Below are 25,274 nucleotides of genomic sequence, written 5' to 3'. Positions count from 1 at the left end.
CTGAGATACAATGCCACAGTTTAACATGGATACCCTACTGAGATACCATGCCACAGTTTAACATGGATACCCACTGAGATACCATGCCACAGTTTAACATGGATACCCTACTGAGATACCACGCCACAGTTTAACATGGATACCCACTGAGATACCATGCCACAGTTTAACATGGATACCCTACTGAGATACCATGCCATAGTTTAACATGGATACCCACTGATATACCATGCCACAGTTTAACATGGATACCCTACTGAGATACCATGCCACAGTTTAACATGGATACCCCACTGAGATACCATGCCACAGTTTAACATGGATACCCCACTGAGATACCATGCCACAGTTTAACATGGATACCCCACTCAGATACCATGCCACAGTTTAACATGGATACCCCACTGAGATACCATGCCACAGTTTAACATGGATACCCTACTGAGATACCATGCCACAGTTTAGCATGGATACCCCACTCAGATACCATGCCACAGTTTAACATGGATACCCCACTCAGATACCATGCCACAGTTTAACATGGATACCCCACTCAGATACCATGCCACAGTTTAATATGGATACCCTACTGATATACCATGCCACAGTTTAACATGGATACTCCACTGAGATACCATGCCACAGTTTAACATGGATACCCCACTGAGATACCATGCCACAGTTTAACATGGATACCCTACTGAGATACCATGCCACAGTTTAACATGGATACCCTACTGAGATACCATGCCACAGTTTAACATGGATACCCCACTGATATACCATGCCACAGTTTAACATGGATACCCCACTGAGATACCATGCCACAGTTTAACATGGATACCCCACTGAGATACCATGCCACAGTTTAACATGGATACCCAACTGAGATACCATGCCACAGTTTAACATGGATACTCCACTGAGATACCATGCCACAGTTTAACATGGATACCCAACTCAGATACCATGCCCTAGTTTAACATGGATACTCCACTGAGATACCACGCCACAGTTTAACATGGATACCCCACTGAGATACCACCCCACAGTTTAACATGGATACTCCACTGAGATACCATGCCACAGTTTAACATGGATACCCAACTCAGATACCATGCCACAGTTTAACATGGATACTCCACTGAGATACCATGCCACAGTTTAACATGGATACCCAACTCAGATACCATGCCATAGTTTAACATGGATACCCCACTGAGATACCACGCCACAGTTTAACATGGATACCCTACTGAGATACCACCCCACAGTTTAACATGGATACTCCACTGAGATACCATGCCACAGTTTAACATGGATACCCAACTCAGATACCATGCCACAGTTTAACATGGATACCCAACTCAGATACCATGCCACAGTTTAACATGGATACCCCACTCAGATACCATGCCACAGTTTAACATGGATTCCTAACTCAGATACCATGCCACAGTTTAACATGGATACCCCACTCAGATACCATGCCATAGTTTAACATGGATACCCCACTCAGATACCATGCCACAGTTTAACATGGATACCCCACTGAGATACCACGCCACAGTTTAACATGGATACCCCACTCAGATACCATGCCACAGTTTAACATGGATTCCCAACTCAGACACCATGCCAATGTTTAACACGGATACCCCACTGAGATTCCATGCCACAGTTGAACATGGATACCCCACTGAGATACCATGCCACAGTTGAACATGGATACCCCACTGAGATTCCATGCCAATGTTTAACATAGATACATTCAGACACTACATATACACTGATCCTAGTACGACCAGTCCTTGTTTTATCCCTTGATGCTGAGTGGCAGGAAGGGTAGCAAGTACAGCGGCATCAATTGGCACTAGTGTTGACAGTACATGTTTTCTCTTAAGAGTACTGCATCACTTGAAACTGCATTGTATGCAGAATTATTCAAAACACATGTCTACTGATTGGTTTCAAAACAGCCAAAAGACTGGATCCAAGCATACAGTGACTCCCCAAAGTTTATTTATTGTTTAACACCGCACTCAGCAATACTCCAGCTATATGACGGCAGTCTGTATATAATGAAGTCTGGACCAGACAATTCAGTGATTGATGCCATGAGCATCGATCCACACAATTGGGATACGATGACATGCATCAACCAAGTCAGCGAGCCTAACCACCCAATCCTGTTAATTGTCCCTTACGACAAGAATAGTCACCTCTTAGGGCAAGCATGGATTACGGAAGACCTATTCTAACCTGGGGCTGAATACCCAAAGAAAACTACCAAACATCCAGTGTGAATAATAACTTGACAGCTATTATTCAATGGCTCAACAACCTTTCTGTAGACCCTCAAACATGTAATATGGCATAAAACACAATCAAGTTTTTTATCTTTGCTTTTTGAGAGACAACATATTTTTCAGTCAGCCCTTCAAATCATACTATTTCTCCACAGAAAGAAAGAGCCGAAAAAATTGTATTTCACCCATTACACATTTATTTTCAATCATTGCTCAATATTTTTCACCCACTACACATTATTTTGTCTTGAAAACAAGATATTTTTTTCTATAAAATCTGAGGAGAAACTATCGTTCTAGCATTTTGGGAACCGCTTCTTTTTTTTCTCTAAAATACCCCAGGCCCCTCCCACAATATCAATGGTCAACCCCTAATCCCTCAGTGTGTGATAATCCTTAGAAATAATCCAAACTATTGACTTTAACCCGCCATAACCGACAGTCCTGAGTCCCATCTCAGCCCCATCTCCCCATTATAACAAGCTCCGTACCAACCAACGTCTAACTCAAGCAGTCCTGATTTTCCAGTCAAAAACTGAGCAGAACCATATCTGATCCAGTCGTTGTAGAAAACCTGTTCTATTCATTCCAGTCGCCATCAATAAAACCTTATAAAAAACAATCCATTAATGTGAGGAAAATTCAATACGATATTTTCATTAATCAGCATAATTTCAATGTTCAGTCATGATGCACTGGCAGTGACAATGGCTTCCTCGAACTAAGGCAACGAGCAGGCATGGAAGTCTGTGAATGCACCAGGGACGCTGTCTGTGACAGCGCGGGAGATGGCATCTACGTCACTCTGACGCAACTACAGCCGAAAAAAACTGCAATATCCTTTGGCAAGTTTTCCCTGCAGGCTTGTGGTTGAGAATGAAGTGACGCTGGCTTCCCAGCAGGAGAGGAAGGGTTGGCTAACCTTTCCAGTGCTGAGTTTCAAGTCCTGGACTAGACATGCATCGGTGGTACAACCAGAAACGTATATTGACGGATGTGACTTGGACCAGCAGTGGACGGTCAACAGTGCCATAGTTTCTCAGGCAGTATTCATCGACATTTGATGATTTTCGTTTGGTGGGTGGGGTTTAGTGTGTAGTATGTGGTGATGCGGGGGGGGGAAGAAAGAAATAGAGTGTGAAGTGATGGGGAGTGGGGAGGAAAAGGGTGTCTAGTTGATACTCACACAGAAACTCAGTTCAATTGTTAACTGATGTCCCCACACAGACCTAGCAGTTCAATTGTGAACTGACATCCTCACACAGACCTAGCAGTTCAATGGTTTACTGATGTCCTCACACAGACCTAGCAGTTCAATGGTTAACTGATATCCTCATAGAAACCTCGCAGTTCAATGGTTAACGGATGTCCTCACAGGCCTAGCAGTTCAATTGTTAACTGACATCCTCACACAGGCCTAGCAGTTCAATGGTTTACTGATGTCCTCACACAGACCTAGCAGTTCAATTGTTAACTGACATCCTCACACAGGCCTAGCAGTTCAATGGTTTACTGATGTCCTCACACAGACCTAGCAGTTCAATTGTTAACTGACATCCTCACACAGACCTAGCAGTTCAATGGTTTACTGATGTCCTCACACAGACCTAGCAGTTCAATGGTTAACTGATATCCTCATAGAAACCTCGCAGTTCAATGGTTAACGGATGTCCTCACAGGCCTAGCAGTTCAATTGTTAACTGACATCCTCACACAGACCTAGTTCAATTGTTAACTGATGTCCTCACACAGACCTAGCAGTTCAATTGTGAACTGACATCCTCACACAGACCTAGCAGTTCAATGGTTTACTGATGTCCTCACACAGACCTAGCAGTTCAATGGTTAACTGATATCCTCATAGAAACCTCGCAGTTCAATGGTTAACGGATGTCCTCACAGGCCTAGCAGTTCAATTGTTAACTGACATCCTCACACAGGCCTAGCAGTTCAATGGTTTACTGATGTCCTCACACAGACCTAGCAGTTCAATTGTTAACTGACATCCTCACACAGGCCTAGCAGTTCAATGGTTTACTGATGTCCTCACACAGACCTAGCAGTTCAATTGTTAACTGACATCCTCACACAGACCTAGCAGTTCAATGGTTTACTGATGCACTCACACAGACCTAGCAGTTCAATGGTTAACTGATATCCTCATAGAAACCTCGCAGTTCAATTGTCAACTGATGTCCTCACACACACCTAGCAGTTCAATGGTTAACGGATGTCCTCACAGGCCTAGCAGTTCAATGGTTAACTGACATCCTCACACAGACCTAGCAGTTCAATTGTTAACCGATGTCCTCACACAGACCAAGCAGTTCATTGGTTAACTCATGTCCTCACAGGCCTAGCAGTTCAATGGTTAACTGATGTCCTCACACAGACCTAGCAGTTCAATGGTTAACTGACATCCTCACACAGACCTAGCAGTTCAATTGTTAACCGATGTCCTCACACAGACCAAGCAGTTCAATTGTTAACCGATGACCTCACAGACCTAGCAGTTCAATTGTTAACTGATATCCTCACACAGACCTAGCAGTTCAATGGTTAACCGATGTCCTCACAGACCTAGCAGTTCAATGGTTAACTGATATCCACACACAGACCTAGCAGTTCAACGGTTAACTGATGTCCTCACACAGACCTAGCAGTTCAATTGTTAACTGATGTCCTCACACAGACCTAGCAGTTCAATGGTTAACTGACATCCTCACACAGACCTAGCAGTTCAATGGTTAACCGATGTCCTCACACAGACCAAGCAGTTCAATTGTTAACCGATGACCTCACAGACCTAGCAGTTCAATTGTTAACTGACATCCTCACACAGACCTAGCAGTTCAATTTTTAACTGACATCCTCACACAGACCTAGCAGTTCAATGGTTAACCGATGTCCTCACAGACCTAGCAGTTCAATGGTTAACTGATATCCACACACAGACCTAGCAGTTCAACGGTTAACTGATGTCCTCACACAGACCTAGCAGTTCAATTGTTAACTCATGTCCTCAGACAGACCTAGCAGTTCAATGGTTAACTGATATCCTCATAGAAACCTCGCAGTTCAATTGTCAACTGATGTCCTCACACACACCTAGCAGTTCAATGGTTAACAGATGTCCTCACAGACCTAGAAGTTCAATTGTTAACTGACATCCTCACACAGGCCTAGCAGTTCAATGGTTTACTGATGTCCTCACACAGACCTAGCAGTTCAATTGTTAACTGACATCCTCACACAGACCTAGCAGTTCAATGGTTTACTGATGTACTCACACAGACCTAGCAGTTCAATGGTTAACTGATATCCTCATAGAAACCTCGCAGTTCAATTGTCAACTGATGTCCTCACACACACCTAGCAGTTCAATGGTTAACGGATGTCCTCACAGGCCTAGCAGTTCAATGGTTAACTGACATCCTCACACAGACCTAGCAGTTCAATTGTTAACCGATGTCCTCACACACACCTAGCAGTTCATTGGTTAACTCATGTCCTCACAGGCCTAGCAGTTCAATGGTTAACTGACATCCTCACACAGACCTAGCAGTTCAATTGTTAACCGATGTCCTCACACAGACCAAGCAGTTCAATTGTTAACCGATGACCTCTCAGACCTAGCAGTTCATATGTTAACTGATATCCTCACACAGACCTAGCAGTTCAATGGTTAACCGATGTCCTCACAGACCTAGCAGTTCAATGGTTAACTGATATCCACACACAGACCTAGCAGTTCAACGGTTAACTGATGTCCTCACACAGACCTAGCAGTTCAATCGTTAACTCATGTCCTCAGACAGACCTAGCAGTTCAATGGTTAACTGATATCCTCATAGAAACCTCGCAGTTCAATTGTCAACTGATATCCTCACACAGACCTAGCAGTTCAATGGTTAACTGACATCCTCACACAGACCTAGCAGTTCAATGGTTAACTGATGTCCTCACAGACCTAGAAGTTCAATTGTTAACTGATGTCCTCACACAGACCTAGCAGTTCAATGGTTAACTCATGTCCTCACGCAAACGTAGCAGTTCAATGGTTAACTGATGTCCTCACATAGACCTAGCAGTTCAATTGTTAACTGATGTCCTCACACAGACCTAGCAGTTCAATTTTTAACTGACATCCTCACACAGACCTAGCAGTTCAATGGTTAACTGATGTCCTCACACAGACCTAGCAGTTCAATGGTTGACTGATATCCTCATTGAAACCTCGCAGTTCAATTGTCAACTGATGTCCTCACACACACCTAGCAGTTCAATGGTTAACTGACTTCCTCACACAGACCTAGCAGTTCAATGGTTAACCAATGTCTTCACACAGACCTAGCAGTTCAATTGTTAACTGATATCCTCACACAGACCTAGCAGTTCAATGGTTAACTGACATCCTCACACAGACCTAGCAGTTCAATGGTTAACCGATGTCCTCACACAGACCTAGCAGTTCAATGGTTTACTGATGTCCTCACACAGACCTAGCAGTTCAATGGTTAACTGATATCCTCATAGAGACCTCGCAGTTAAATTGTCAACTGATGTCCTCACACAGACCTAGCAGTTCAATGGTTAACTGATGTCCCCCTCATAGAGACCTCGCAGTTAAATTGTCAACTGATGTCCTCACACAGACCTAGCAGTTCAATGGTTAACTGATGTCCCCCTCATACAGACCTAGCAGTTCAATGGTTAAATGATGTCCCCCTCATACAGACCTAGCAGTTCAATGGTTAACTGATGTCCCCCTCATACAGACCTAGCAGTTCAATGGTTAACTGATGTCCCCCTCATACAGACCTAGCAGTTCAATGGTTAATTGATGTCCCCCTCATACAGACCTAGCAGTTCAATGGTTAACTGATGTCCCCCCTCATACAGACCTAGCAGTTCAATGGTTAACTGATGTCCCCCTCATACAGACCTAGCAGTTCAATGGTTAACTGATGTCCCCCTCATACAGACCTACTTCCCTGACCTTAAGCTACACCTCCAGCCAGTCTCCAGCACAGTCAAGGATGAGACTTGTCTCTGTATTAATTACTGCATGCAAGTAAACAGGCCCTGTACATCAAACACTGCCTCCACTGTGCGAACAGTAGCCTGGCGAAAGCTCCATCGCACACACAGCTTGGATTGCCCGCTCGCCGGTGTGTGGAGATTATTGTTTAATCTGAAGAGCATGGAGGACGGGTGGAACAGGGAGGCAGGAGCTGCCAGGGAAGGCCTTCGTCCAGAGATGATGATCTACCTGTGTATTTGAGCTATGTATTTCAATAAATCTGGGCAATAAGGGACGGGTTGAAACTGCCTCAATGACAATGAGGGGCTTGTTGTCTGAGAGGATTAAGACTGGAGGAATGGAAAGGAATGTTCCCGTTGCCTTGAGTGAAGTGGAGGATTGCAGGCTGGGGGAGGCAGTGATGGGGTTAATGTGACTGGCTGTGTTGCTTGTCATGACAGTTGGAGGAGGGTGTTGCTTGTCATGAGAGTCAGAGGAGGGTGTTGCTTGTCATGAGAGTCAGAGGAGGGTGTTGCTTGTCATGACAGTTGGAGGAGGGTGTTGCTTGTCATGACAGTTGGAGGAGGGTGTTGCTTGTCATAAGTGTCAGAGGAGGGTGTTGCTCGCATGACAGTTGGAGGAGGGTGTTGCTTGTCATGACAGTTGGAGGAGGGTGTTGCTTGTCATGAGTGTCAGAGGAGGGTGTTGCTTGTCATGAGAGTCAGAGGAGGGTGTTGCTTGTCATGAGAGTCAGAGGAGTGTGTTGCTTGTCATGACAGTTGGAGGAGGGTGTTGCTTGTCATGAGAGTCAGAGGAGGGTGTTGCTTGTCATGAGAGTCAGAGGAGGGTGTTGCTTGTCATGACAGTTGGAGGAGGATGTTGGTTGTCAAGAGAGTCAGAGGAGCGCGTTGCTTGTCATGAGAGTCAGAGGAGGGTGTTGCTTGTCATGACAGTTGGAGGAGGGTGTTGCTTGTCATGACAGTTGGAGGAGGATGTTGCTTGTCATGACAGTTGGAGGAGGGTGTTGCTTGTCATGACAGTTGGAGGAGGGTGTTGCTTGTCATGACAGTTGGAGGAGGGTGTTGCTTGTCATGACAGTTGGAGGAAGGTGTTGGTTGTCATGACAGTTGGAGGAGGGCGTTGGTTGTCATGACAGTTGGAGGAGGGCGTTGCTTGTCATGACAGTTGGAGGAGGGCGTTGCTTGTCATGACAGTTGGAGGAGGGTGTTGGTTGTCATGACAGTTGGAGGAGGGTGTTGGTTGTCATGAAAGTTGGAGGAGGGTGTTGGTTGTCATGACAGTTGGAGGAGGGTGTTGGTTGTCATGACAGTTGGAGGAGGGTGTTGGTTGTCATGACAGTTGGAGGAGGGTGTTGGTTGTCATGAAAGTTGGAGGAGGGTGTTGGTTGTCATGACAGTTGGAGGAGGGTGTTGGTTGTCATGACAGTTGGAGGAGGGTGTTGGTTGTCATGACAGTTGGAGGAGGGTGTTGGTTGTCATGACAGTTGGAGGAGGGTGTTGCTTGTCATGACAGTTGGAGGAGGGTGTTGCTTGTCATGAGAGTCAGAGGAGGGTGTTGGTTGTCATGAGAGTTGGAGGAGGGTGTTGGTTGTCATGAGAGTTGGAGGAGGGTGTTGGTTGTCATGAAAGTTGGAGGAGGGTGTTGGTTGTCATGACAGTTGGAGGAGGATGTTGCTTGTCATGACAGTTGGAGGAGGGTGTTGCTTGTCATGACAGTTGGAGGAAGGTGTTGCTTGTCATGACAGTTGTAGGAGGGTGTTGCTTGTCATGAGTGAGTGAGTGAGTGAGTTGGGTTTAACGCCGCTTTTAACAGTATTCCAGTTATATCGCGGCGTGTCAGCTTCATGTGGGAGGAAAGCCCGAAGTGATGCAGGTCTCAGACGTTTACCACTTCGGTGAAACCCACGAGCACGGGTATGGTGCTGACAAACCTAGAAACATAATCGGGGCGAACCGGGATTCGAACCCACAATCATAGGTTTCTGGCGTGCCAAAGGGACGCAACTCTGCTGTTGCTTGTCATGACAGTTGGAGGAGGGTGTTGCTTGTCATGAGAGTCAGAGGGGGTGTTGCTTGTCATGAGAGTTGGTGGAGGGTGTTGCTTGTCATGACAGTTGGAGGAGGGTGTTGGTTGTCATGAAAGTTGGAGGAGGGTGTTGGTTGTCATGACAGTTGGAGGAGGATGTTGGTTGTCATGACAGTTGGAGGAGAGTGTTGCTTGTCATGACAGTTGGAGGAGGGCGTTGCTTGTCATGAGAGTTGGAGGAGGGTGTTGCTCGCATGACAGTTGGAGGAGGGTGTTGCTCGCATGACAATTGGAGGAGGGTGTTGGTTGTCATGAAAGTTGGAGGAGGGTGTTGGTTGTCATGACAGTTGGAGGAGGATGTTGCTTGTCATGACAGTTGGAGGAGGGTGTTGCTTGTCATGACAGTTGGAGGAGAGTGTTGCTTGCCATGACAGTTGGAGGAGGGTGTTGCTTGTCATGACAGTTGGAGGAGCATGTTGCTCGCATTACAGTTGGAGGAGGGTGTTGGTTGTCATGATAGTTGGAGGAGGGTGTTGGTTGTCATGAAAGTTGGAGGAGGGTGTTGGTTGTCATGAGAGTCAGAGGAGGGTGTTGGTTGTCATGAAAGTTGGAGGAGGGTGTTGGTTGTCATGACAGTTGGAGGAGGGTGTTGGATGTCATGAAAGTTGGAGGAGGGTGTTGGTTGTCATGACAGTTGGAGGAGGGTGTTGCTTGTCATGAGAGTCAGAGGAGGGTGGTGTTGCTTGTCATGAGAGTCAGAAGAGGGTGTTGCTCATCATGGGAGTCAGAGGAGGGTGTTGGTTGTCATGAGAGTCAGAGGAGGGTGTTGGTTGTCATGAGAGTCAGAGGAGGGTGTTGGTTGTCATGAGAGTCAGAGGAGGGTGTTGGTTGTCATGAGAGTCAGAGGAGGGTGTTGGTTGTCATGAGTCAGAGGAGGGTGTTGGTTGTCATGAGAGTCAGAGGAGGGTGTTGGTTGTCATGACATTTGGAGGAAGGTGTTGGTTGTTATGACAATTGGAGGAGGGTGTTGGTTGTCATGACATTTGGAGGAGGGTGTTGGTTGTCATGACATTTGGAGGAGGGTGTTGCAGTTCAATAACTGACTACCAATGATCATTGGAACATCTCTCTAGGGACAAAATACTGCATCCTATGTGCATCAACGTTAAGAAACAGGCGCTTATCACATACAGGGTGTGTCCAACAGGGTGTGTCCACGCATCCTAATGCATGAGGATTGAATGCTGATATTTCATAATTTGTTTGTTGTTTGATGCTGCACTCAGAAATATTCCTGCTATATGACGGAGATCTGTTAACAATCAAGTCTGGACCAGACAATACAGTGATTGATATCATGTGCATGGATCCACGCAATTGGGATACGATGACATGTTTCAACGAAGTGAGCGAGTATGACCACCAGATCCCATAAGTCGCCTCTTGCGACAATTTGTCTAGTGGACCAGTGAACTTGTCCATTGTTTAGTGGACAAGTGTTTTGTATGGAAGGCCAACTCATGAGAGGTGTCAAGATGGTACTATTTACAAAAAGTATTTTGAATAAGACCATTTATTTATAATCTTTCACAGAAACATCACTAGTTGCACAAGTTTGTTTCCAAGAACATATTCATAGTAACTAAACTCACCGAATATCTCCCCTCCACTCGCATACTCGGTGACCAAATACAACATCCTCTCTGTCTCCATCACCTGCAACATCATCATCAACATCATCATCATCAACGTCATCATCATCATCATCATCATCATCAACGTAACATCATCATCGTCATCATCATCATCAACGTAACATCATCAACGTCATCATCATCATCATCATCATCAACGTCATCATCGTCATCATCATCATCATCGTCATCATCATCATCAACGTCATCATCATCATCATCATCACCATCAACGTTGTCATCATAATCATCTTAAAAAAATGTTCCTTGACCAAGGGCAAGTATGACAAACATTCGTACTTGCCCTATTTTAAAATGTACTTGCCCCGAATCACGCTAATAAATTCAGTTAAATGCATGCACCATTTGTTTCAAGTACCCAAACATACACGCTTGCAATCGTAAGAGATAGTTTATTAATGGATGTTCAAATTTCAGAATTTTATTCTCAGTTCTGCAGCAGTAACATTTTACTGAATTTATTAGCTTGATTTTGGGCTAGTACATTTTAAATAGGGCAAGTGAGAATGTTGGTCATACTTGCCCTTGGTCAAGTAACATTTTAAAAAAAATTTCAACCCCTGGTGATTACCCTTTAAATGTTTGTTACAGGTAAAATGATGATCAACTTAGAAAATATTCGTTTGTTGTCATGCATGTATGAAATGGCCTATAACCTGAGGTAATTACCTAACACCTGTCCCGAGGTGATGACCTCACACTGTCCCGTGCATTCTCACAGGTGCAAATGTCACCGATTTGGGGGTGGTCTCAAAATATTGCTGTTAATGTATACTGAACAATAAAAATTCCTGTGACATTGAATAAGATTTAATGAAAAGTTATGTTTTTAGCAAATCTGAAACAATTTCGGTTTGCAGCAGATAAAAGACTCCTGTAAGTGTTCAAATGATTTAATTTGCCATAATGACTTCAGAAAATGTGTGATTTCATAAAAAAAACCATGAATATGCCAAAATGTTAATTTACAAATCAATAGCATGTGTGTCCACCTCGTCGCAGTAGCGCTGTCCATTGAGATTTCCCTCTACCACTATCAAACGGCTCCTCTGTCTTGCAGTAATCCCACCCCCATACCATAACGCTGCCGCCCCCGATCCGATCTTCTTCCATGACACAATGGTTGACGTAGCGTTCACCTCAACGTCGGTACACTCGAATCCGTCCATCACTGTGGCTTAGGTGAAAATGAGACTCGTCAGTGAATAGAACTTGTCCCCACTGCATGGCCGTCCAGCGTAGACGCTGTCTGCACCACTGTAGACGTGCTTGACGGTGGTTTCCTGTCAAAATGGGACCTTTGGCGGGTCTTCTGGCGACAATCCCTTCACATCTGAGGCGATGACGTACGGTTTGTGAAGATATTCGTCGAAGGCCAAGGATGCTTCTTGCAGCCACTGTAGCTGGCTGGAATCGATTTCGATTTCGTAGGTGTGTTGTTCGAATCCAGTTGTCTTGTCGATTATTGGTTACGCGTGGCCTGCCACTCTGAGGATGGTCTTTGACTGCATTGGTCTGTTGCCAAAGTTGCCATAAACACCAAATGGTGTTTATGTGGTTGTAAAATTGTCTTGCAACATCACTTTTGCATGAAGTGCATGCTTTTCTGTAGCAGTTGCATTTTTGTGACTTGATTCCATACATATACTACAATATTGAGAACCAAACTTTACTTGTTTGAAAAATGCAGTAAAATATCGATGTCACAGGAACTTTTATTGTTGAGTATATGTACTAGTGGGCTAAAACTGTTAGTTTCCATCACTGTTGTTGATGTTGGTTGTTGTTTAACACCGCACTCAGCAATATTCCAGCCATAAGACAGCAGTCTGTAAATAGTGATTGACATGATGAGCATCAATCCACGCAATTGGGATCGATGACACACATCAACCAAGTCAGCGAGCCTAACCACCCAGATCCCATTAGTCGCCTCTTATAAACCTACTGGCTGTTTGTGTAACTCGGAATGGAGTTTTGGAAATTGTTGTAACACCTCGCAGGAGGTATAACAACGATTGTAACACCTCGCAGGAGGTATAACAACGATTGTAACACCTCGCAGGAGGGCTTACAATCATTATAACTTCCGTTCAGATTGTAACATGTAATGAAATGTAAAATCAAATGACAAATGTTTTCTTTATATTCCCGAGGATCGAACTCGCAACCTTCATATCTGTAGCCCAGTGAGTGTACCACAAAGCTACAGAAGTGTTGATAAGCAGCAACAGGCAGTACAATTAATAAGCGTCAGTCAAAGCAAAACGTGTAATAGTCTCAGCCTACGAGACGCACGTGCAGATTTCTTGCCATTGCGAGACACACATGCAGAATTCGCACCATTGCGAGATCCAAGTGCTGAGGTCACCGGTTTCATTGAACCGAGTTCACGACTGCAGGCGATATTTCATCTCCGATACAGGTTATACATTTGAGAGTTTTTATTAGTTATTTAATTAAAAACGTTGTCTGTGCGATGAGTCGGTTTATAAGTTGGACAAACCATGTCTCCTCGAGATTACTAGAGATTGTAAACCCTCACATTCGGGAATGTCCCTCATGTGAGGGTTTACAATCTCTAGTAATCCCTCGGAGACATGGTTTCTCCTACACACAGAGTCGCCTCTTACAGCAAGCATGGGTTTTGTGTAGGGTTGCTGTAGAGTATGTAAATTCTGATAAGTACAGGAATAATCTAGTGAACAAAACTGGGTATTTGACTGATAAGCAACAACCTATTTCTAACAAGTGACAAAATGACAAGATCGCTTCCGTGTAGTTAGGGCTATGAACAAATGATGAAGGACATGTCATGTGGCAATGACACTCACGTGCAGCAGATTTGGAGAAGATCATATTGAATGTTTCAGTTCTAACGGGCGGACAGATGCACAAGCTCACACTGACCATGTCAAGATGAGCTAAAAATGTTGAAACATAGTCACCATGGTTACTCACCTGATGAAGACGAATAATGTGTGGATGTTTGAGCAGCTTCATAATCTTTATTTCACGGAATATTTTCTTCAAATTATCTTCACATAGCTGTGTTTTATCTATAATCTTGATAGCTACCTGAAACACACAAGGGTTATACTTTAGTCATGATATGATACATACAGACAGCGATACTGGAGTCACAATACATATATCTAATCCACATGTTGACACATTCTACAGTCACTGACCATCTAATCCACATGTTGACACATTCTACAGTCACTGACCATTTAATCCACATGTTGACACATTCTACAGTCACTGACCATCTAATCCACATGTTGACACATTCTACAGTCACTGACCATCTAATCCACATGTTGACACATTCTACAGTCACTGACCATCTAATCCACATGTTGACACATTCCACAGACACGGACCATCTAATCCACATGTTGACACATTCAGTAGACACGGACCATCTAATCCACATGTTGACACATTCAGCAGTCACTGACCATCTAATCCACATGTTGACACATTCTACAGTCACTGACCATCTAATCCACATGTTGACACATTCTACAGTCACTGACCATCTAATCCACATGTTGACACATTCCACAGACACGGACCATCTAATCCACATGTTGACACATTCAGTAGACACGGACCATCTAATCCACATGTTGACACATTCAGCAGTCACTGACCATCTAATCCACATGTTGACACATTCTACAGTCACTGACCATCTAATCCACATGTTGACACATTCTACAGTCACTGACCATCTAATCCACATGTTGACACATTCTACAGTCACTGACCATCTAATCCACATGTTGACACATTCCACAGACACGGACCATCTAATCCACATGTTGACACATTCAGTAGACACGGACCATCTAATCCACACGTTGACACATTCTACAGTCACTGACCATCTAATCCACATGTTGACACATTCTACAGTCACTGACCATCTAATCCACATGTTGACACATTCTACAGTCACTAACCATCTAATCCACATGTTGACACATTCTACAGTCACTGACCATCTAATCCACATGGTGACACATTCAACAGACACGGACCATCTAATCCACATGTTGACACATTCTACAGTCACTGACCATCTAATCCACATGTTGACACATTCTACAGTCACTGACCATCTAATCCACATGTTGACACATTCTACAGTCACTGACCATCTAATCCACATGTTGACACATTCAACAGACACGGACCATCTAATCCACATGTTGACACATTCAACAGACACTGACCATCTAATCCACATGTTGACACATTCAACAGACACGGACCATCTAATCCACATGTTGACACATTCAACAGACATGGATCATCTAATCCACATGTTGACACATTCAGTAGACATGGACCATCTAATCCATATGTTGACACATTCAACAGACACGGACCATCTAATCCACATGTTGACACATTCAGCAGACACGGACCATCTAATCGACATGTTGACACATTCAGCAGACACGGACCATCTAATCCACATGTTGACACATTCTACAGACACGGACCATCTAATCCACATGTTGACACATTCAACAGACACGGACCATCTTATCCACATGTTGACACATTCAACAGACACTGACCATCTAATCCACATGTTGACACATTCAACAGACACGGACCATCTAATCCACATGTTGACACATTCAACAGACACGGACCATCTAATCCACACGTTGACACATTCAACAGACACAAACCATCTAATCCACAAGTTGACACATTCAACAGACCATTTAATCCACATCCACGACCCCGGTAAAACAACCTACCTATTATTTCCGAACAGAACCCTTTAGAACACAACACCAACATCTATTTCCTCCGTCATAACCTTATTGAACACAACACTGACATCGTATTTCCTCCGTCAACTCTATTGAACACAACACCAACATCGTATTTCCTCCATCATAACTCTATTGAACACAACACCCACATCATATTTCCTCCGTCATAACCCTATTGAACACAACACCGACATCATATTTCCTCCGTCATAACCCTATTGAACACAACACCGACATCATATTTCCTCCATCATAACTCTATTGAACACAACACCGACATCGTTTTTCCTGTCATAACTCTATTGAACACAACACCGACATCATATTTCCTCCGTCATAAACCTATTGAACACAACACCGACATCATATTTCCTCCGTCATAACTCTATTGAATACAACACCGTCTATATGTTCATTCAGCCGTAACATGGCGATGGTATCAGCATGGCTATGATTTATCAGTGCTGATGTACGAGCAAGTGGACCTGACAGTCATTCTTTGAAATATGAGTCACAAAGTTACAGCCATAACTATTTACTGACCCCAGTGATTGCGAACACGTCAGTGGGACGTCACCGGTGACGAGGCTACAGCCCCCGGTCATACCGGGCTGCACTTAGCCTCCGATGACCCCATACCTAACAGAGTTGTCTGCTTCTTGTGGAGCTCTTTTGCCTCTTATAGGACATGCCTTAAAAGGATAGCAGATCACAGCTTTTGAAATTGTCGGGAGGTTGGCATGTTGGATGCGTTTACCCAGTCGTAACCAGCCATATCAAAACTACCAGTTTGTTACCAGTACAATTAGGCTTGGACCAGTAATTCATATGACTGCCAGACCCTGTGGGCTGGCAAACAAAGTATCTCATCAATCTTTCTTGAACAAAACACAGGTAATATTCATATAAGTTAATTTTTCGAACGATGTCAGCTTGTCTGTTACCATCAGGGTTTCCCCTTGTCTATTTTTAGTGCAAGGAAATAAAGCTTTGCTTTGCTTCGAGGTTAAATATATATTTGTTGCAATTTAGTCTCGAAATATTTTTTTTCAAAAAGAGTGAGTGAGTGAGTTTGGTTTTACGCCGCTTTTAGCATTATTCCAGCAATATCACGACGGGGGACACCAGAAATGGGCTTCACACATTGTACCCATGACGGGAATCGAACCCGGGTCTTCGGCGTGACGAGCGAACGCTTTAACCACTAGGCTACCCGACCGCCCCTTTTTTTTTTTCAAAAAGAGAAATTGTGACTAAGCTTGAATGATGAATGATGTGTAGCTCTAACTAAGTTACTTCAGAGGTGACGTCATTGCATTGAACATGATGTTGAAAGAATTAAAACCAGGGCCCTCTTGCACAAAGCTTGGTTGGTTGGTTGGTTGTTTAACGCAGCACACAGAAATATTCCAGCTATATGACGGCGGTCTGTAAAATAATCGAGTCTGGACCAGACAATCCAGTGATTAATATCATGAGCATCGATCCATGCAATTGGGATCAATGACATGTATCAACCAAGTCAGCGAATCTGACCACCCGATCCCGTTTGTCGCCTTTTACGACAAACATAGTCACCTTTTCATAGGTTAGGTTGCTGAAGACCTATTCTACCCCGGAATCTTCATGGGTAACAAAGCAATCTTAGCAGTAAGATGATCATAACTCCCATACTTCAACATTGGCTTACGGCAGTCTTTGCGCTAAGATGGCTTTGTGCAAGTGGGCCCAGGTAATTTTCATACATTTTTGAGTCGTTTGAAAGTTGGGACTGACAACAGTTAGTGGGGACTGGTAAATTTTGAAGTTGCCATTCCACCAGGAACACTGATCTCATGTCTGCACTGAGTCTATTCACCTTGTAACATCTCATTCACTTCACTATTGACACATGTTACCATGGTAACAACAGTTAAAGAAACTTGATTTCAATGAAAAATGTTTGTGTGACATTTATCAGCTGTATCCACTCATCTCCAGCGTAATTGAAAATTAGATCAGAGTCAGTTGTGATTGACAGACAAGAGATGACACCTCCAGCTTGAATGGCATCTTGCTTCCCAACCAACCAGACAAGCGAGATATCATTACTTATTAAAGAATTGGACCGTCATTGATTAAGATGATGTTTCTGACAGTTCATGGTCTGAAAAATACTATCATGAAAGTGTATCCCGTGGATAACAGCGGTAGAAGCTAACAGTTTCAGTCCACTAGTCCTTATAATGATAGCATGTAGCAAAACCTTTAAAAGTTTCAAAATTCTACTAGTCCTTAGGATACCTTTACTATTGGGCACTTTGGCAAGGACGTTAGAACTAGTGCCAATTTCTAACCCTGGTATAAGCCCATCCCTTTCTACAGAATCTTTTTTTCTGGCCCTCAAAATTTGGCTTATCTGCGGACATTCTGTAAATCGTGAAATTAATGTATCTCCAAAAGAATGCGACCGCTGGTCCCGAACCAAAAGCTGACTCAATATGAACGAGACACCCCCCTCCTCTCAAGCATCAGTGGATTAATATCTAAAGAAAATGTCCTTTATCAGGTTTACAAGAGAATTCTCACCTTAATCCAACCTTACATTAATCCAATTACACACCAAATAGCACCGCTTATTAGCGCTGAGTAGAGTACATGCGCACTGGCTCGTGTCGGCCTTTGACACAGTCGCAAAGAACAAAGACACCATGATGGTGGTGTCTGTCTGGACTTGTAGGTGTGATCAGTGATGACGTGAGTGAGTAGAACTCTTGTCTTACCCCAGCAGTGACAATTCACAGGATGTAATTAGTGTTTGAATGACATTGTTTATATACTTGTTACAAGTGCTGCTCAATAAACAGTGATGTGGAATATATAGTTGTTTGTTTTCAGCGTATGTCTGAGTTGGTATTTCTGCTACCCAAAATGTCTTATTGTTGATATAAATGCGATGTTTAACAATGCGAGCAAAGACCACTCTCATTTTTCGCATTTATTCATGCTCGCGTTGATTTCAAGATCTACAGTATACGGAAGCTATCTGATGCTAGTGAAAGACCAGCTGCCATCTTGTTTGTTTTTCATTGTAGTATATGCCGCACTCAGCAATACTCCAGCTATATGATGGCGGTCTGTAAATAATCGATTCTGGACCAGACAATCCAGTGATTGACTTCATGAGCATTGATCTACACAACAGGGATACGATGACATGCATCAACCAAGTCAGCGAGCCTGACCACACAATCCTTTCACTAGTGTTTGTCAGCCCTCCAAGTTTGTTTTTTATTAGGGAGCGAGTGGCTCCTGATCTGAATATTTTAGGAGCCAAAGCTAAGTTTTTACACGTCAAGGAACCAGGCTAAGAATCTGAGATAGGACAAACGTCCCAATGTTTCATATATGATATATGCTTACAGGAGCTTATTGTGTGAATTCTAAAGATTGGTGTTCAATTGTAATCATGGTAATGGACAGGTAAATTAAATATTAACGTGAATTTTAACTTTTGGTACAATATCGCTTGAGTTCATGCAAATGCAGGGGCGGTCGGGTAGCCCAGTGGTTAAAGCGTTCGCTCGTCACGCCGAAGACCCGGGTTTGATTCCCACATGGGTACAATGTGTGAAGCCCATTTCTGGTGTCCCCGCCGTGATATTGCAGGAATATTGCTAAAAGCGGCGTAAAACCATACTCACTCATGCAAATGCAACAGAGTAAAAAATACTCAAATTACTAATTTTGGTTTTTTGTTGGTTGTTTTACGCCACACTCAGCAATATTCCAGCTATATGACGGCGGTCTGTAAATAATTGAGTCTGGACCAGACAATCTAGTGATTGACATCATGAACATTGATCCACGCAGTTGTGATCGATGACATGCATCAACCAAGTCAGCGAGCCTGACCACCCGATCATGTTAGTCGCCTTTTAGTTTTACGAAAAGTACTGTATTCGACGTAATAAGCGCCCTGCTCTAATAAGCGCCCACGGCGATATTTGCTGTATGTATACGTTGGCTAGTGAACAATACCAATTAGCACCCCTTCCGATTGATCAATGTACACAACACTTATTTATTCACGTATAATACGTACGTTTTATATGCACCCTTAATTAAGAGCATTTAAATTCTGGAAAAATGTATCTCTTGTATATAAACAGTTTAGGCTGTCAGCATAAACCACAAAATTTATCTTTCAACACAGTCTTTTTCACCAAAATAATATTCAAATAAGAGGCACCTATTTCTAATTTTGAGAGCGCCCTGGGCGCTTATTTCGTCGAATACAGTATATTCCCCTTTTACAGCAAGCATGGGTTGCTGAAGATCTACTCTACCCCGGATCTTCATGGGTCCAAATTACTAATGAAACTCTTGTGACTTAACATGATTGGTAATTAATGTCTATTCATCGCTTAAATTGAAATTGTTGCCAGTTATGTTTACTTTTAGGTAGCCAAGTGGTGTGCAGTAGACAAACTTTGGTCATCAATCATGGATTAATGTCACAGTGACCACCAAAATTGTCTCTTCTTAGCAAGGATGCTGGACCGAATGACAGCATAATGTTTGGTGTTATGTCAAAAGCTTGTCACACTCACGGTTACCATGGTTACCATGCTGGACATCTGATGGCTGTTTCATCAAAAGTAAGTCTCTTAACTTGTAACTCATGACAATAAATTTTTTACATCTTTGGCCTCATGGTTTACTGATCACAAAATCCCATACACCCGTTTAGTGACAGGAATGATCAGGTCATGCCGAAGACCTATCATGGGTATAATGTGTGAAGCTCATTTCTGGTGTCCCCCGCCGTGTTATTGCTGGAATATTGCTAAAAGCGCCCTAAAACCATACTTACCCACTGTTAGTGACATGTAACTCATAGTTCACCCATGGGTCTTCATCAACCCATGCTTGCCGCAAAAGGTGACTATGCTTGTCGTAAAAGGTGACTAAAGGGATCAGGTGGTCAGACTCACTGACTTGGTTGATGCATGTCGTCGCATCCCAATTGCGTAGATCGATGTTCATGGTGTCAAGCACTGGATTGTCCAGTCCAGACTAGATTATTTACAGACCGCCGTCATACAGCTGGAATATTGCTGAGTGTGGGTTAGAATAGGTCTTCAGCAACCCATACTTGCCGTTAAGGCGACTATGCTTCTCGCAAAAGGCAACTAACGGGATTGATACATGTCATTGATCCCAATTGTGTGGATCGATTCTCATGATGTGAATCACTCATGACTGGATTGTCTGGTCCAGACTGGATTAATTTACAGACCACCCTCATATACCGGTAGCTGGAATACAGCTGTGTGCGGCGTTAAAAAACAAACAAACAAACAAAACACAAATCATGGTGAACTGGACCTGGGTTCGATTCCCGACATGGGTACATTGTGTGAAGCCCGTTTCTGGTGTCCCCCGCCGTGATATTGCTGGAATATTGCTAAAAGCGGCGTAAAACCATACTCACTCACTCGTGGTGTACTGATCATAAAATCCCATACACCCTGTATAACTCATAGTACACCATCAAGTGACATCATAGTCTGATGTGTGAGACGTAACTCTGAACAGCACAAACCTTAGACGAGTGGTCTGCTGTGTCCCCCTTATGAGAAGTTTGGATAACATATTACAGAACCTGACATTCCCACACTGATCTACACAGACAATTTGTGTGACGTGGATGATGTAAGCAACAAATAAACAGACAATTCAACAACAATAAGAGCTATTGACCCAACACAGAACTGAAAAGTTGACAAGTTTTCTTCCATTTCACCAGACAATAGTCATAACACTGATCTCCCATAGCCATTGGGTCTGTGACGACTTTGTTTACATGGCCGCTCTGGTCCCTAACTCACGGACAGGGGTTGGTTTGGTTGGGCAGATACTAGTGTGTGATGACGAACCTCGGGTACTGCGTGGGGGGAGCGGGCTTAGAGTCATGTATTTGACAAACATGACATGCATGCACTGATTTCCTTTCGTAAACAAACAATTTGTCAGCATGGCAGTGGGAGCTGATATTGTTAACTGAAAGGGACAAGCATGTCCACCGCAGACAGGCCCTCTTTCTTATCAGTCAAACCAGTTCTGACACCACCTGCTGCCAACCGCTCTGCTTAAAACACTACGTAACATGACATCTGAAGGATTCACACGTGCACTTTGATTATGGCGAAAATCGCCAAATCGCACGCATTGACACAAAATCTTGATCGAGATCTTTCGCTCGACGACCAAAACAGTTGAGTTTCTCTGGCATTTTCCGACTTACCTTGGTTTTAGTGACTATGTGGGAAGCCCTTTTAACCACAGCAAAGTTGCCTTTGCCGATTGTAGTTTCCATTTCATAGTATCCAACTCTAACTGGCCCACCGGAGCCGGGGACACTTCGGCTCGTCGACTTGGCGGCCGCCATTTTGTTTACCCTCTGAGATTACGCATGTACGTAGCCTCGAAACCACAACGATTATATGTATGTCAAACTCTCGACGCCATATTTTCCGGTAAATCCCCTTTATAAGGCGACCGGGATTGCGTCACAACTGATGTCAAGTGTGTTGTGTTTATAATACGGCTTGTACAAATATCTTCATTCCGCCAGTTTGGGCTTGGAAAATGTTTTTCAGGAGATGGTTGCAACATATAAGACAATTAACTGCTTGCTGTAAGAGCTGGACGACTATAAGCTTGTAATAGGCGACCAACGGGATCGGGTGGGCAAGCTCGCTGACTTGGTTGATGCATGTCATCGTATCCCATGCGTAATCTGTCAAGGCTCATGGAGTTAATCAATGGATCGTCTGGTCCAGACTCGATTATTTACAGACCGTCGTCAAATAGCTGGAATATTGCTGAATGCGGCGTTAAACAACAAACAATCACGTCTAAAAGTAATAACAAATATCGCTCTGCTGACGAACGTATAGCAGTCGGGATCCTGAACGAGGCAATGCGGATAGTGATATTTATTCCCTGTGTTATAACGGACCAGTTGTGTGTGAAGTGGACTGTTACTTCATACGTACGCGTGTGTGACGAATGTATTGTTACGTCATCGAATTATGACATCATTGTCTATTGCAGCGGAACTTCACTACAATCGTGCCATCTTGACGTCTTGAATAATGATCAATTAGTCAAGCCCTAGTTTTTCTGTAACTGGGATGGGCTCTAATTTACACCTATTTTGGGGTACGCGTGTACAGGGGTGCGCTAGTCCAGCCAAACTGGGATTGTCTAAACGTCGGACCGGGCCAAGACGGGCCAAAGTTATTATTGGCAAATTACTCCATTATCGACGACCATACCTACATATTATTGATGCAATATACAGGCATAGCATTAATCCACAATCACAATCCAAAAACGAGTAGCATAATTAAATTATTGCGAGTAAATCGTCTGACAATCTGGAATTCGAGCCATATGTGAGCCTAGCTGAGTGAGGTTACATGTAAAAGAGGATTCATGAACGAAATAGGATTTGAACGTATCAACATTTTCAACTATCGTGACACAACATTCCATCTGTCCGGCATAGCATTTACGTCTGTAGAATGTGAACGTATCTAAGTAAATGTCACTTTATAATGTCGCTGTTCATCGTATTTAAAGTAGACGCGCTGATAAAAGTGAACATCTTTTCCCCACACTCTCAACATTCTCTCCGTCATCAGTTTTAACCACGTGTCGTGTCAGTCACCTTGGGACATCGCAAATATCCACATCCAGGAAAACAACACCCCGTCTTTGCTTCAAATGAATGAGTAAAGGTTAAATAGAGAGGTCTAAGATGGTCAGCAGGGAGGTCCAACATGTCATCAGGGAGGACCAGCATGCCATCAGGGAGGTCCAACATGTCATCAGGGAGGACCAGCATGGTCATGAGGGAGGACCAGCATGGTCATTAGGGAGGACCAGCATGGTCATTAGGGAGGACCAGCTTGGTCATTAGGGAGGTCCAACATGGTCATTAGGGAGGACCAGCATGGTCATTAGGGAGGACCAGCATGGTCATTAGGGAGGACCAGCATGTCATCAGGGAGGACCAGCATGGTCATTAGGGAGGTCCAACATGGTCATTAGGGAGGTCCAACATGGTCATTAGGGAGGACCAGCATGTCATCAGGGAGGACCAGCATGTCATTAGGGAGGTCCAACATGGTCATTAAGGAGGACCAGCATGGTCATTAGGGAGGACCAGCATGGTCATTAGGGAGGACCAGCATGTCATCAGGGAGGACCAGCATGTCATCAGGGAGGACCAGCATGGTCATTAGGGAGGTCCAACATGGTCATTAAGGAGGACCAGCATGGTCATTAGGGAGGACCAGCATGGTCATTAGGGAGGACCAGCATGTCATCAGGGAGGACCAGCATGTCATCAGGGAGGACCAACATGGTCAATAGGGAGGTCCAACATGGTCATTAGGGAGGACCAGCATGGTCATTAGGGAGGACCAGCATGTCATCAGGGAGGACCAGCATGGTCATTAGGGAGGTCCAGCATGTCATCAGGGAGGACCAGCATGGTCATTAGGGAGGACCAGCATGTCATCAGGGAGGTCCAACATGGTCATTAGGGAGGACCAGCATGTCATCAGGGAGGACCAGCATGGTCATTAGGGAGGTCCAACATGGTCATTAGGGAGGACCAGCATGGTCATTAGGGAGGACCAGCATGTCATCAGGGAGGACCAGCATGGTCATTAGGGAGGTCCAGCATGGTCATTAGGGAGGACCAGCATGGTCATTAGGGAGGTCCAACATGGTCATCAGGGAGGACCAGCATGGTCATTAGGGAGGTCCAGCATGGTCATTAGGGAGGACCAGCATGGTCATCAGGGAGGTCCAACATGGTCATTAAGGAGGACCAGCATGGTCATCAGGGAGGTCCAACATGGTCATCAGGGAGGTCAAACATGGTCATTAGGGAGGTCCAACATGGTCATTAGGAAAGTCCAACATGGTCATCAGGGAGGTCCAACATGGTTATCAGGGAGGTCCAACATGGTCATGAGGGAGGTCCAACATGTTCATTAAGGAGGACCAGCATGGTCATCAGGGAGGTCCAACATGGTCATTAGGGAGGTCTAACATGGTCATCAGGGAGGTCCAACATGGTCATTAAGGAGGACCAGCATGGTCATCAGGGAGGTCCAACATGGTCATCAGGGAGGTCCAACATGGTCATTAAGGAGGACCAGCATGGTCATCAGGGAGGTCCAACATGGTCATCAGGGAGGTCCAACATGTTCATTAAGGAGGACCAGCATGGTCATCAGGGAGGTCCAACATGGTCATTAGGGAGGACCAACATGGTCATGAGGGAGGTCCAACATGGTCATTAAGGAGGACCAGC

General features: G+C 44.1%; 1 protein-coding gene across 1 annotated transcript in view; it reads right to left on the bottom strand.

Moving 5' to 3' along the window:
• The window catches only part of LOC124127985 (serine/threonine-protein kinase SIK3-like), a 57,860-nt gene extending 35,532 nt beyond the window's left edge, over positions 1-22,328 (bottom strand). The window contains exons 1-3 of the mRNA XM_048402152.1: positions 22,185-22,328; positions 14,055-14,171; positions 11,031-11,094 (exon numbers count right to left, since the gene is read on the bottom strand). Coding sequence (XP_048258109.1) covers positions 11,031-11,094; positions 14,055-14,171; positions 22,185-22,328 — 325 coding nt within the window. The remainder of the gene's footprint in view (positions 1-11,030; positions 11,095-14,054; positions 14,172-22,184) is intronic.
• Between the last annotated feature and the right edge of the window lie 2,946 nt (positions 22,329-25,274).

The sequence above is a fragment of the Haliotis rufescens genome, unplaced genomic scaffold (assembly GCF_023055435.1).
Source record: "Haliotis rufescens isolate VD_foot unplaced genomic scaffold, xgHalRufe1.0.p SCAF_24, whole genome shotgun sequence".
Taxonomy (NCBI): Eukaryota; Metazoa; Mollusca; class Gastropoda; order Lepetellida; family Haliotidae; genus Haliotis; species Haliotis rufescens.
This window is presented reverse-complemented; position numbering and strand designations above follow the sequence as displayed.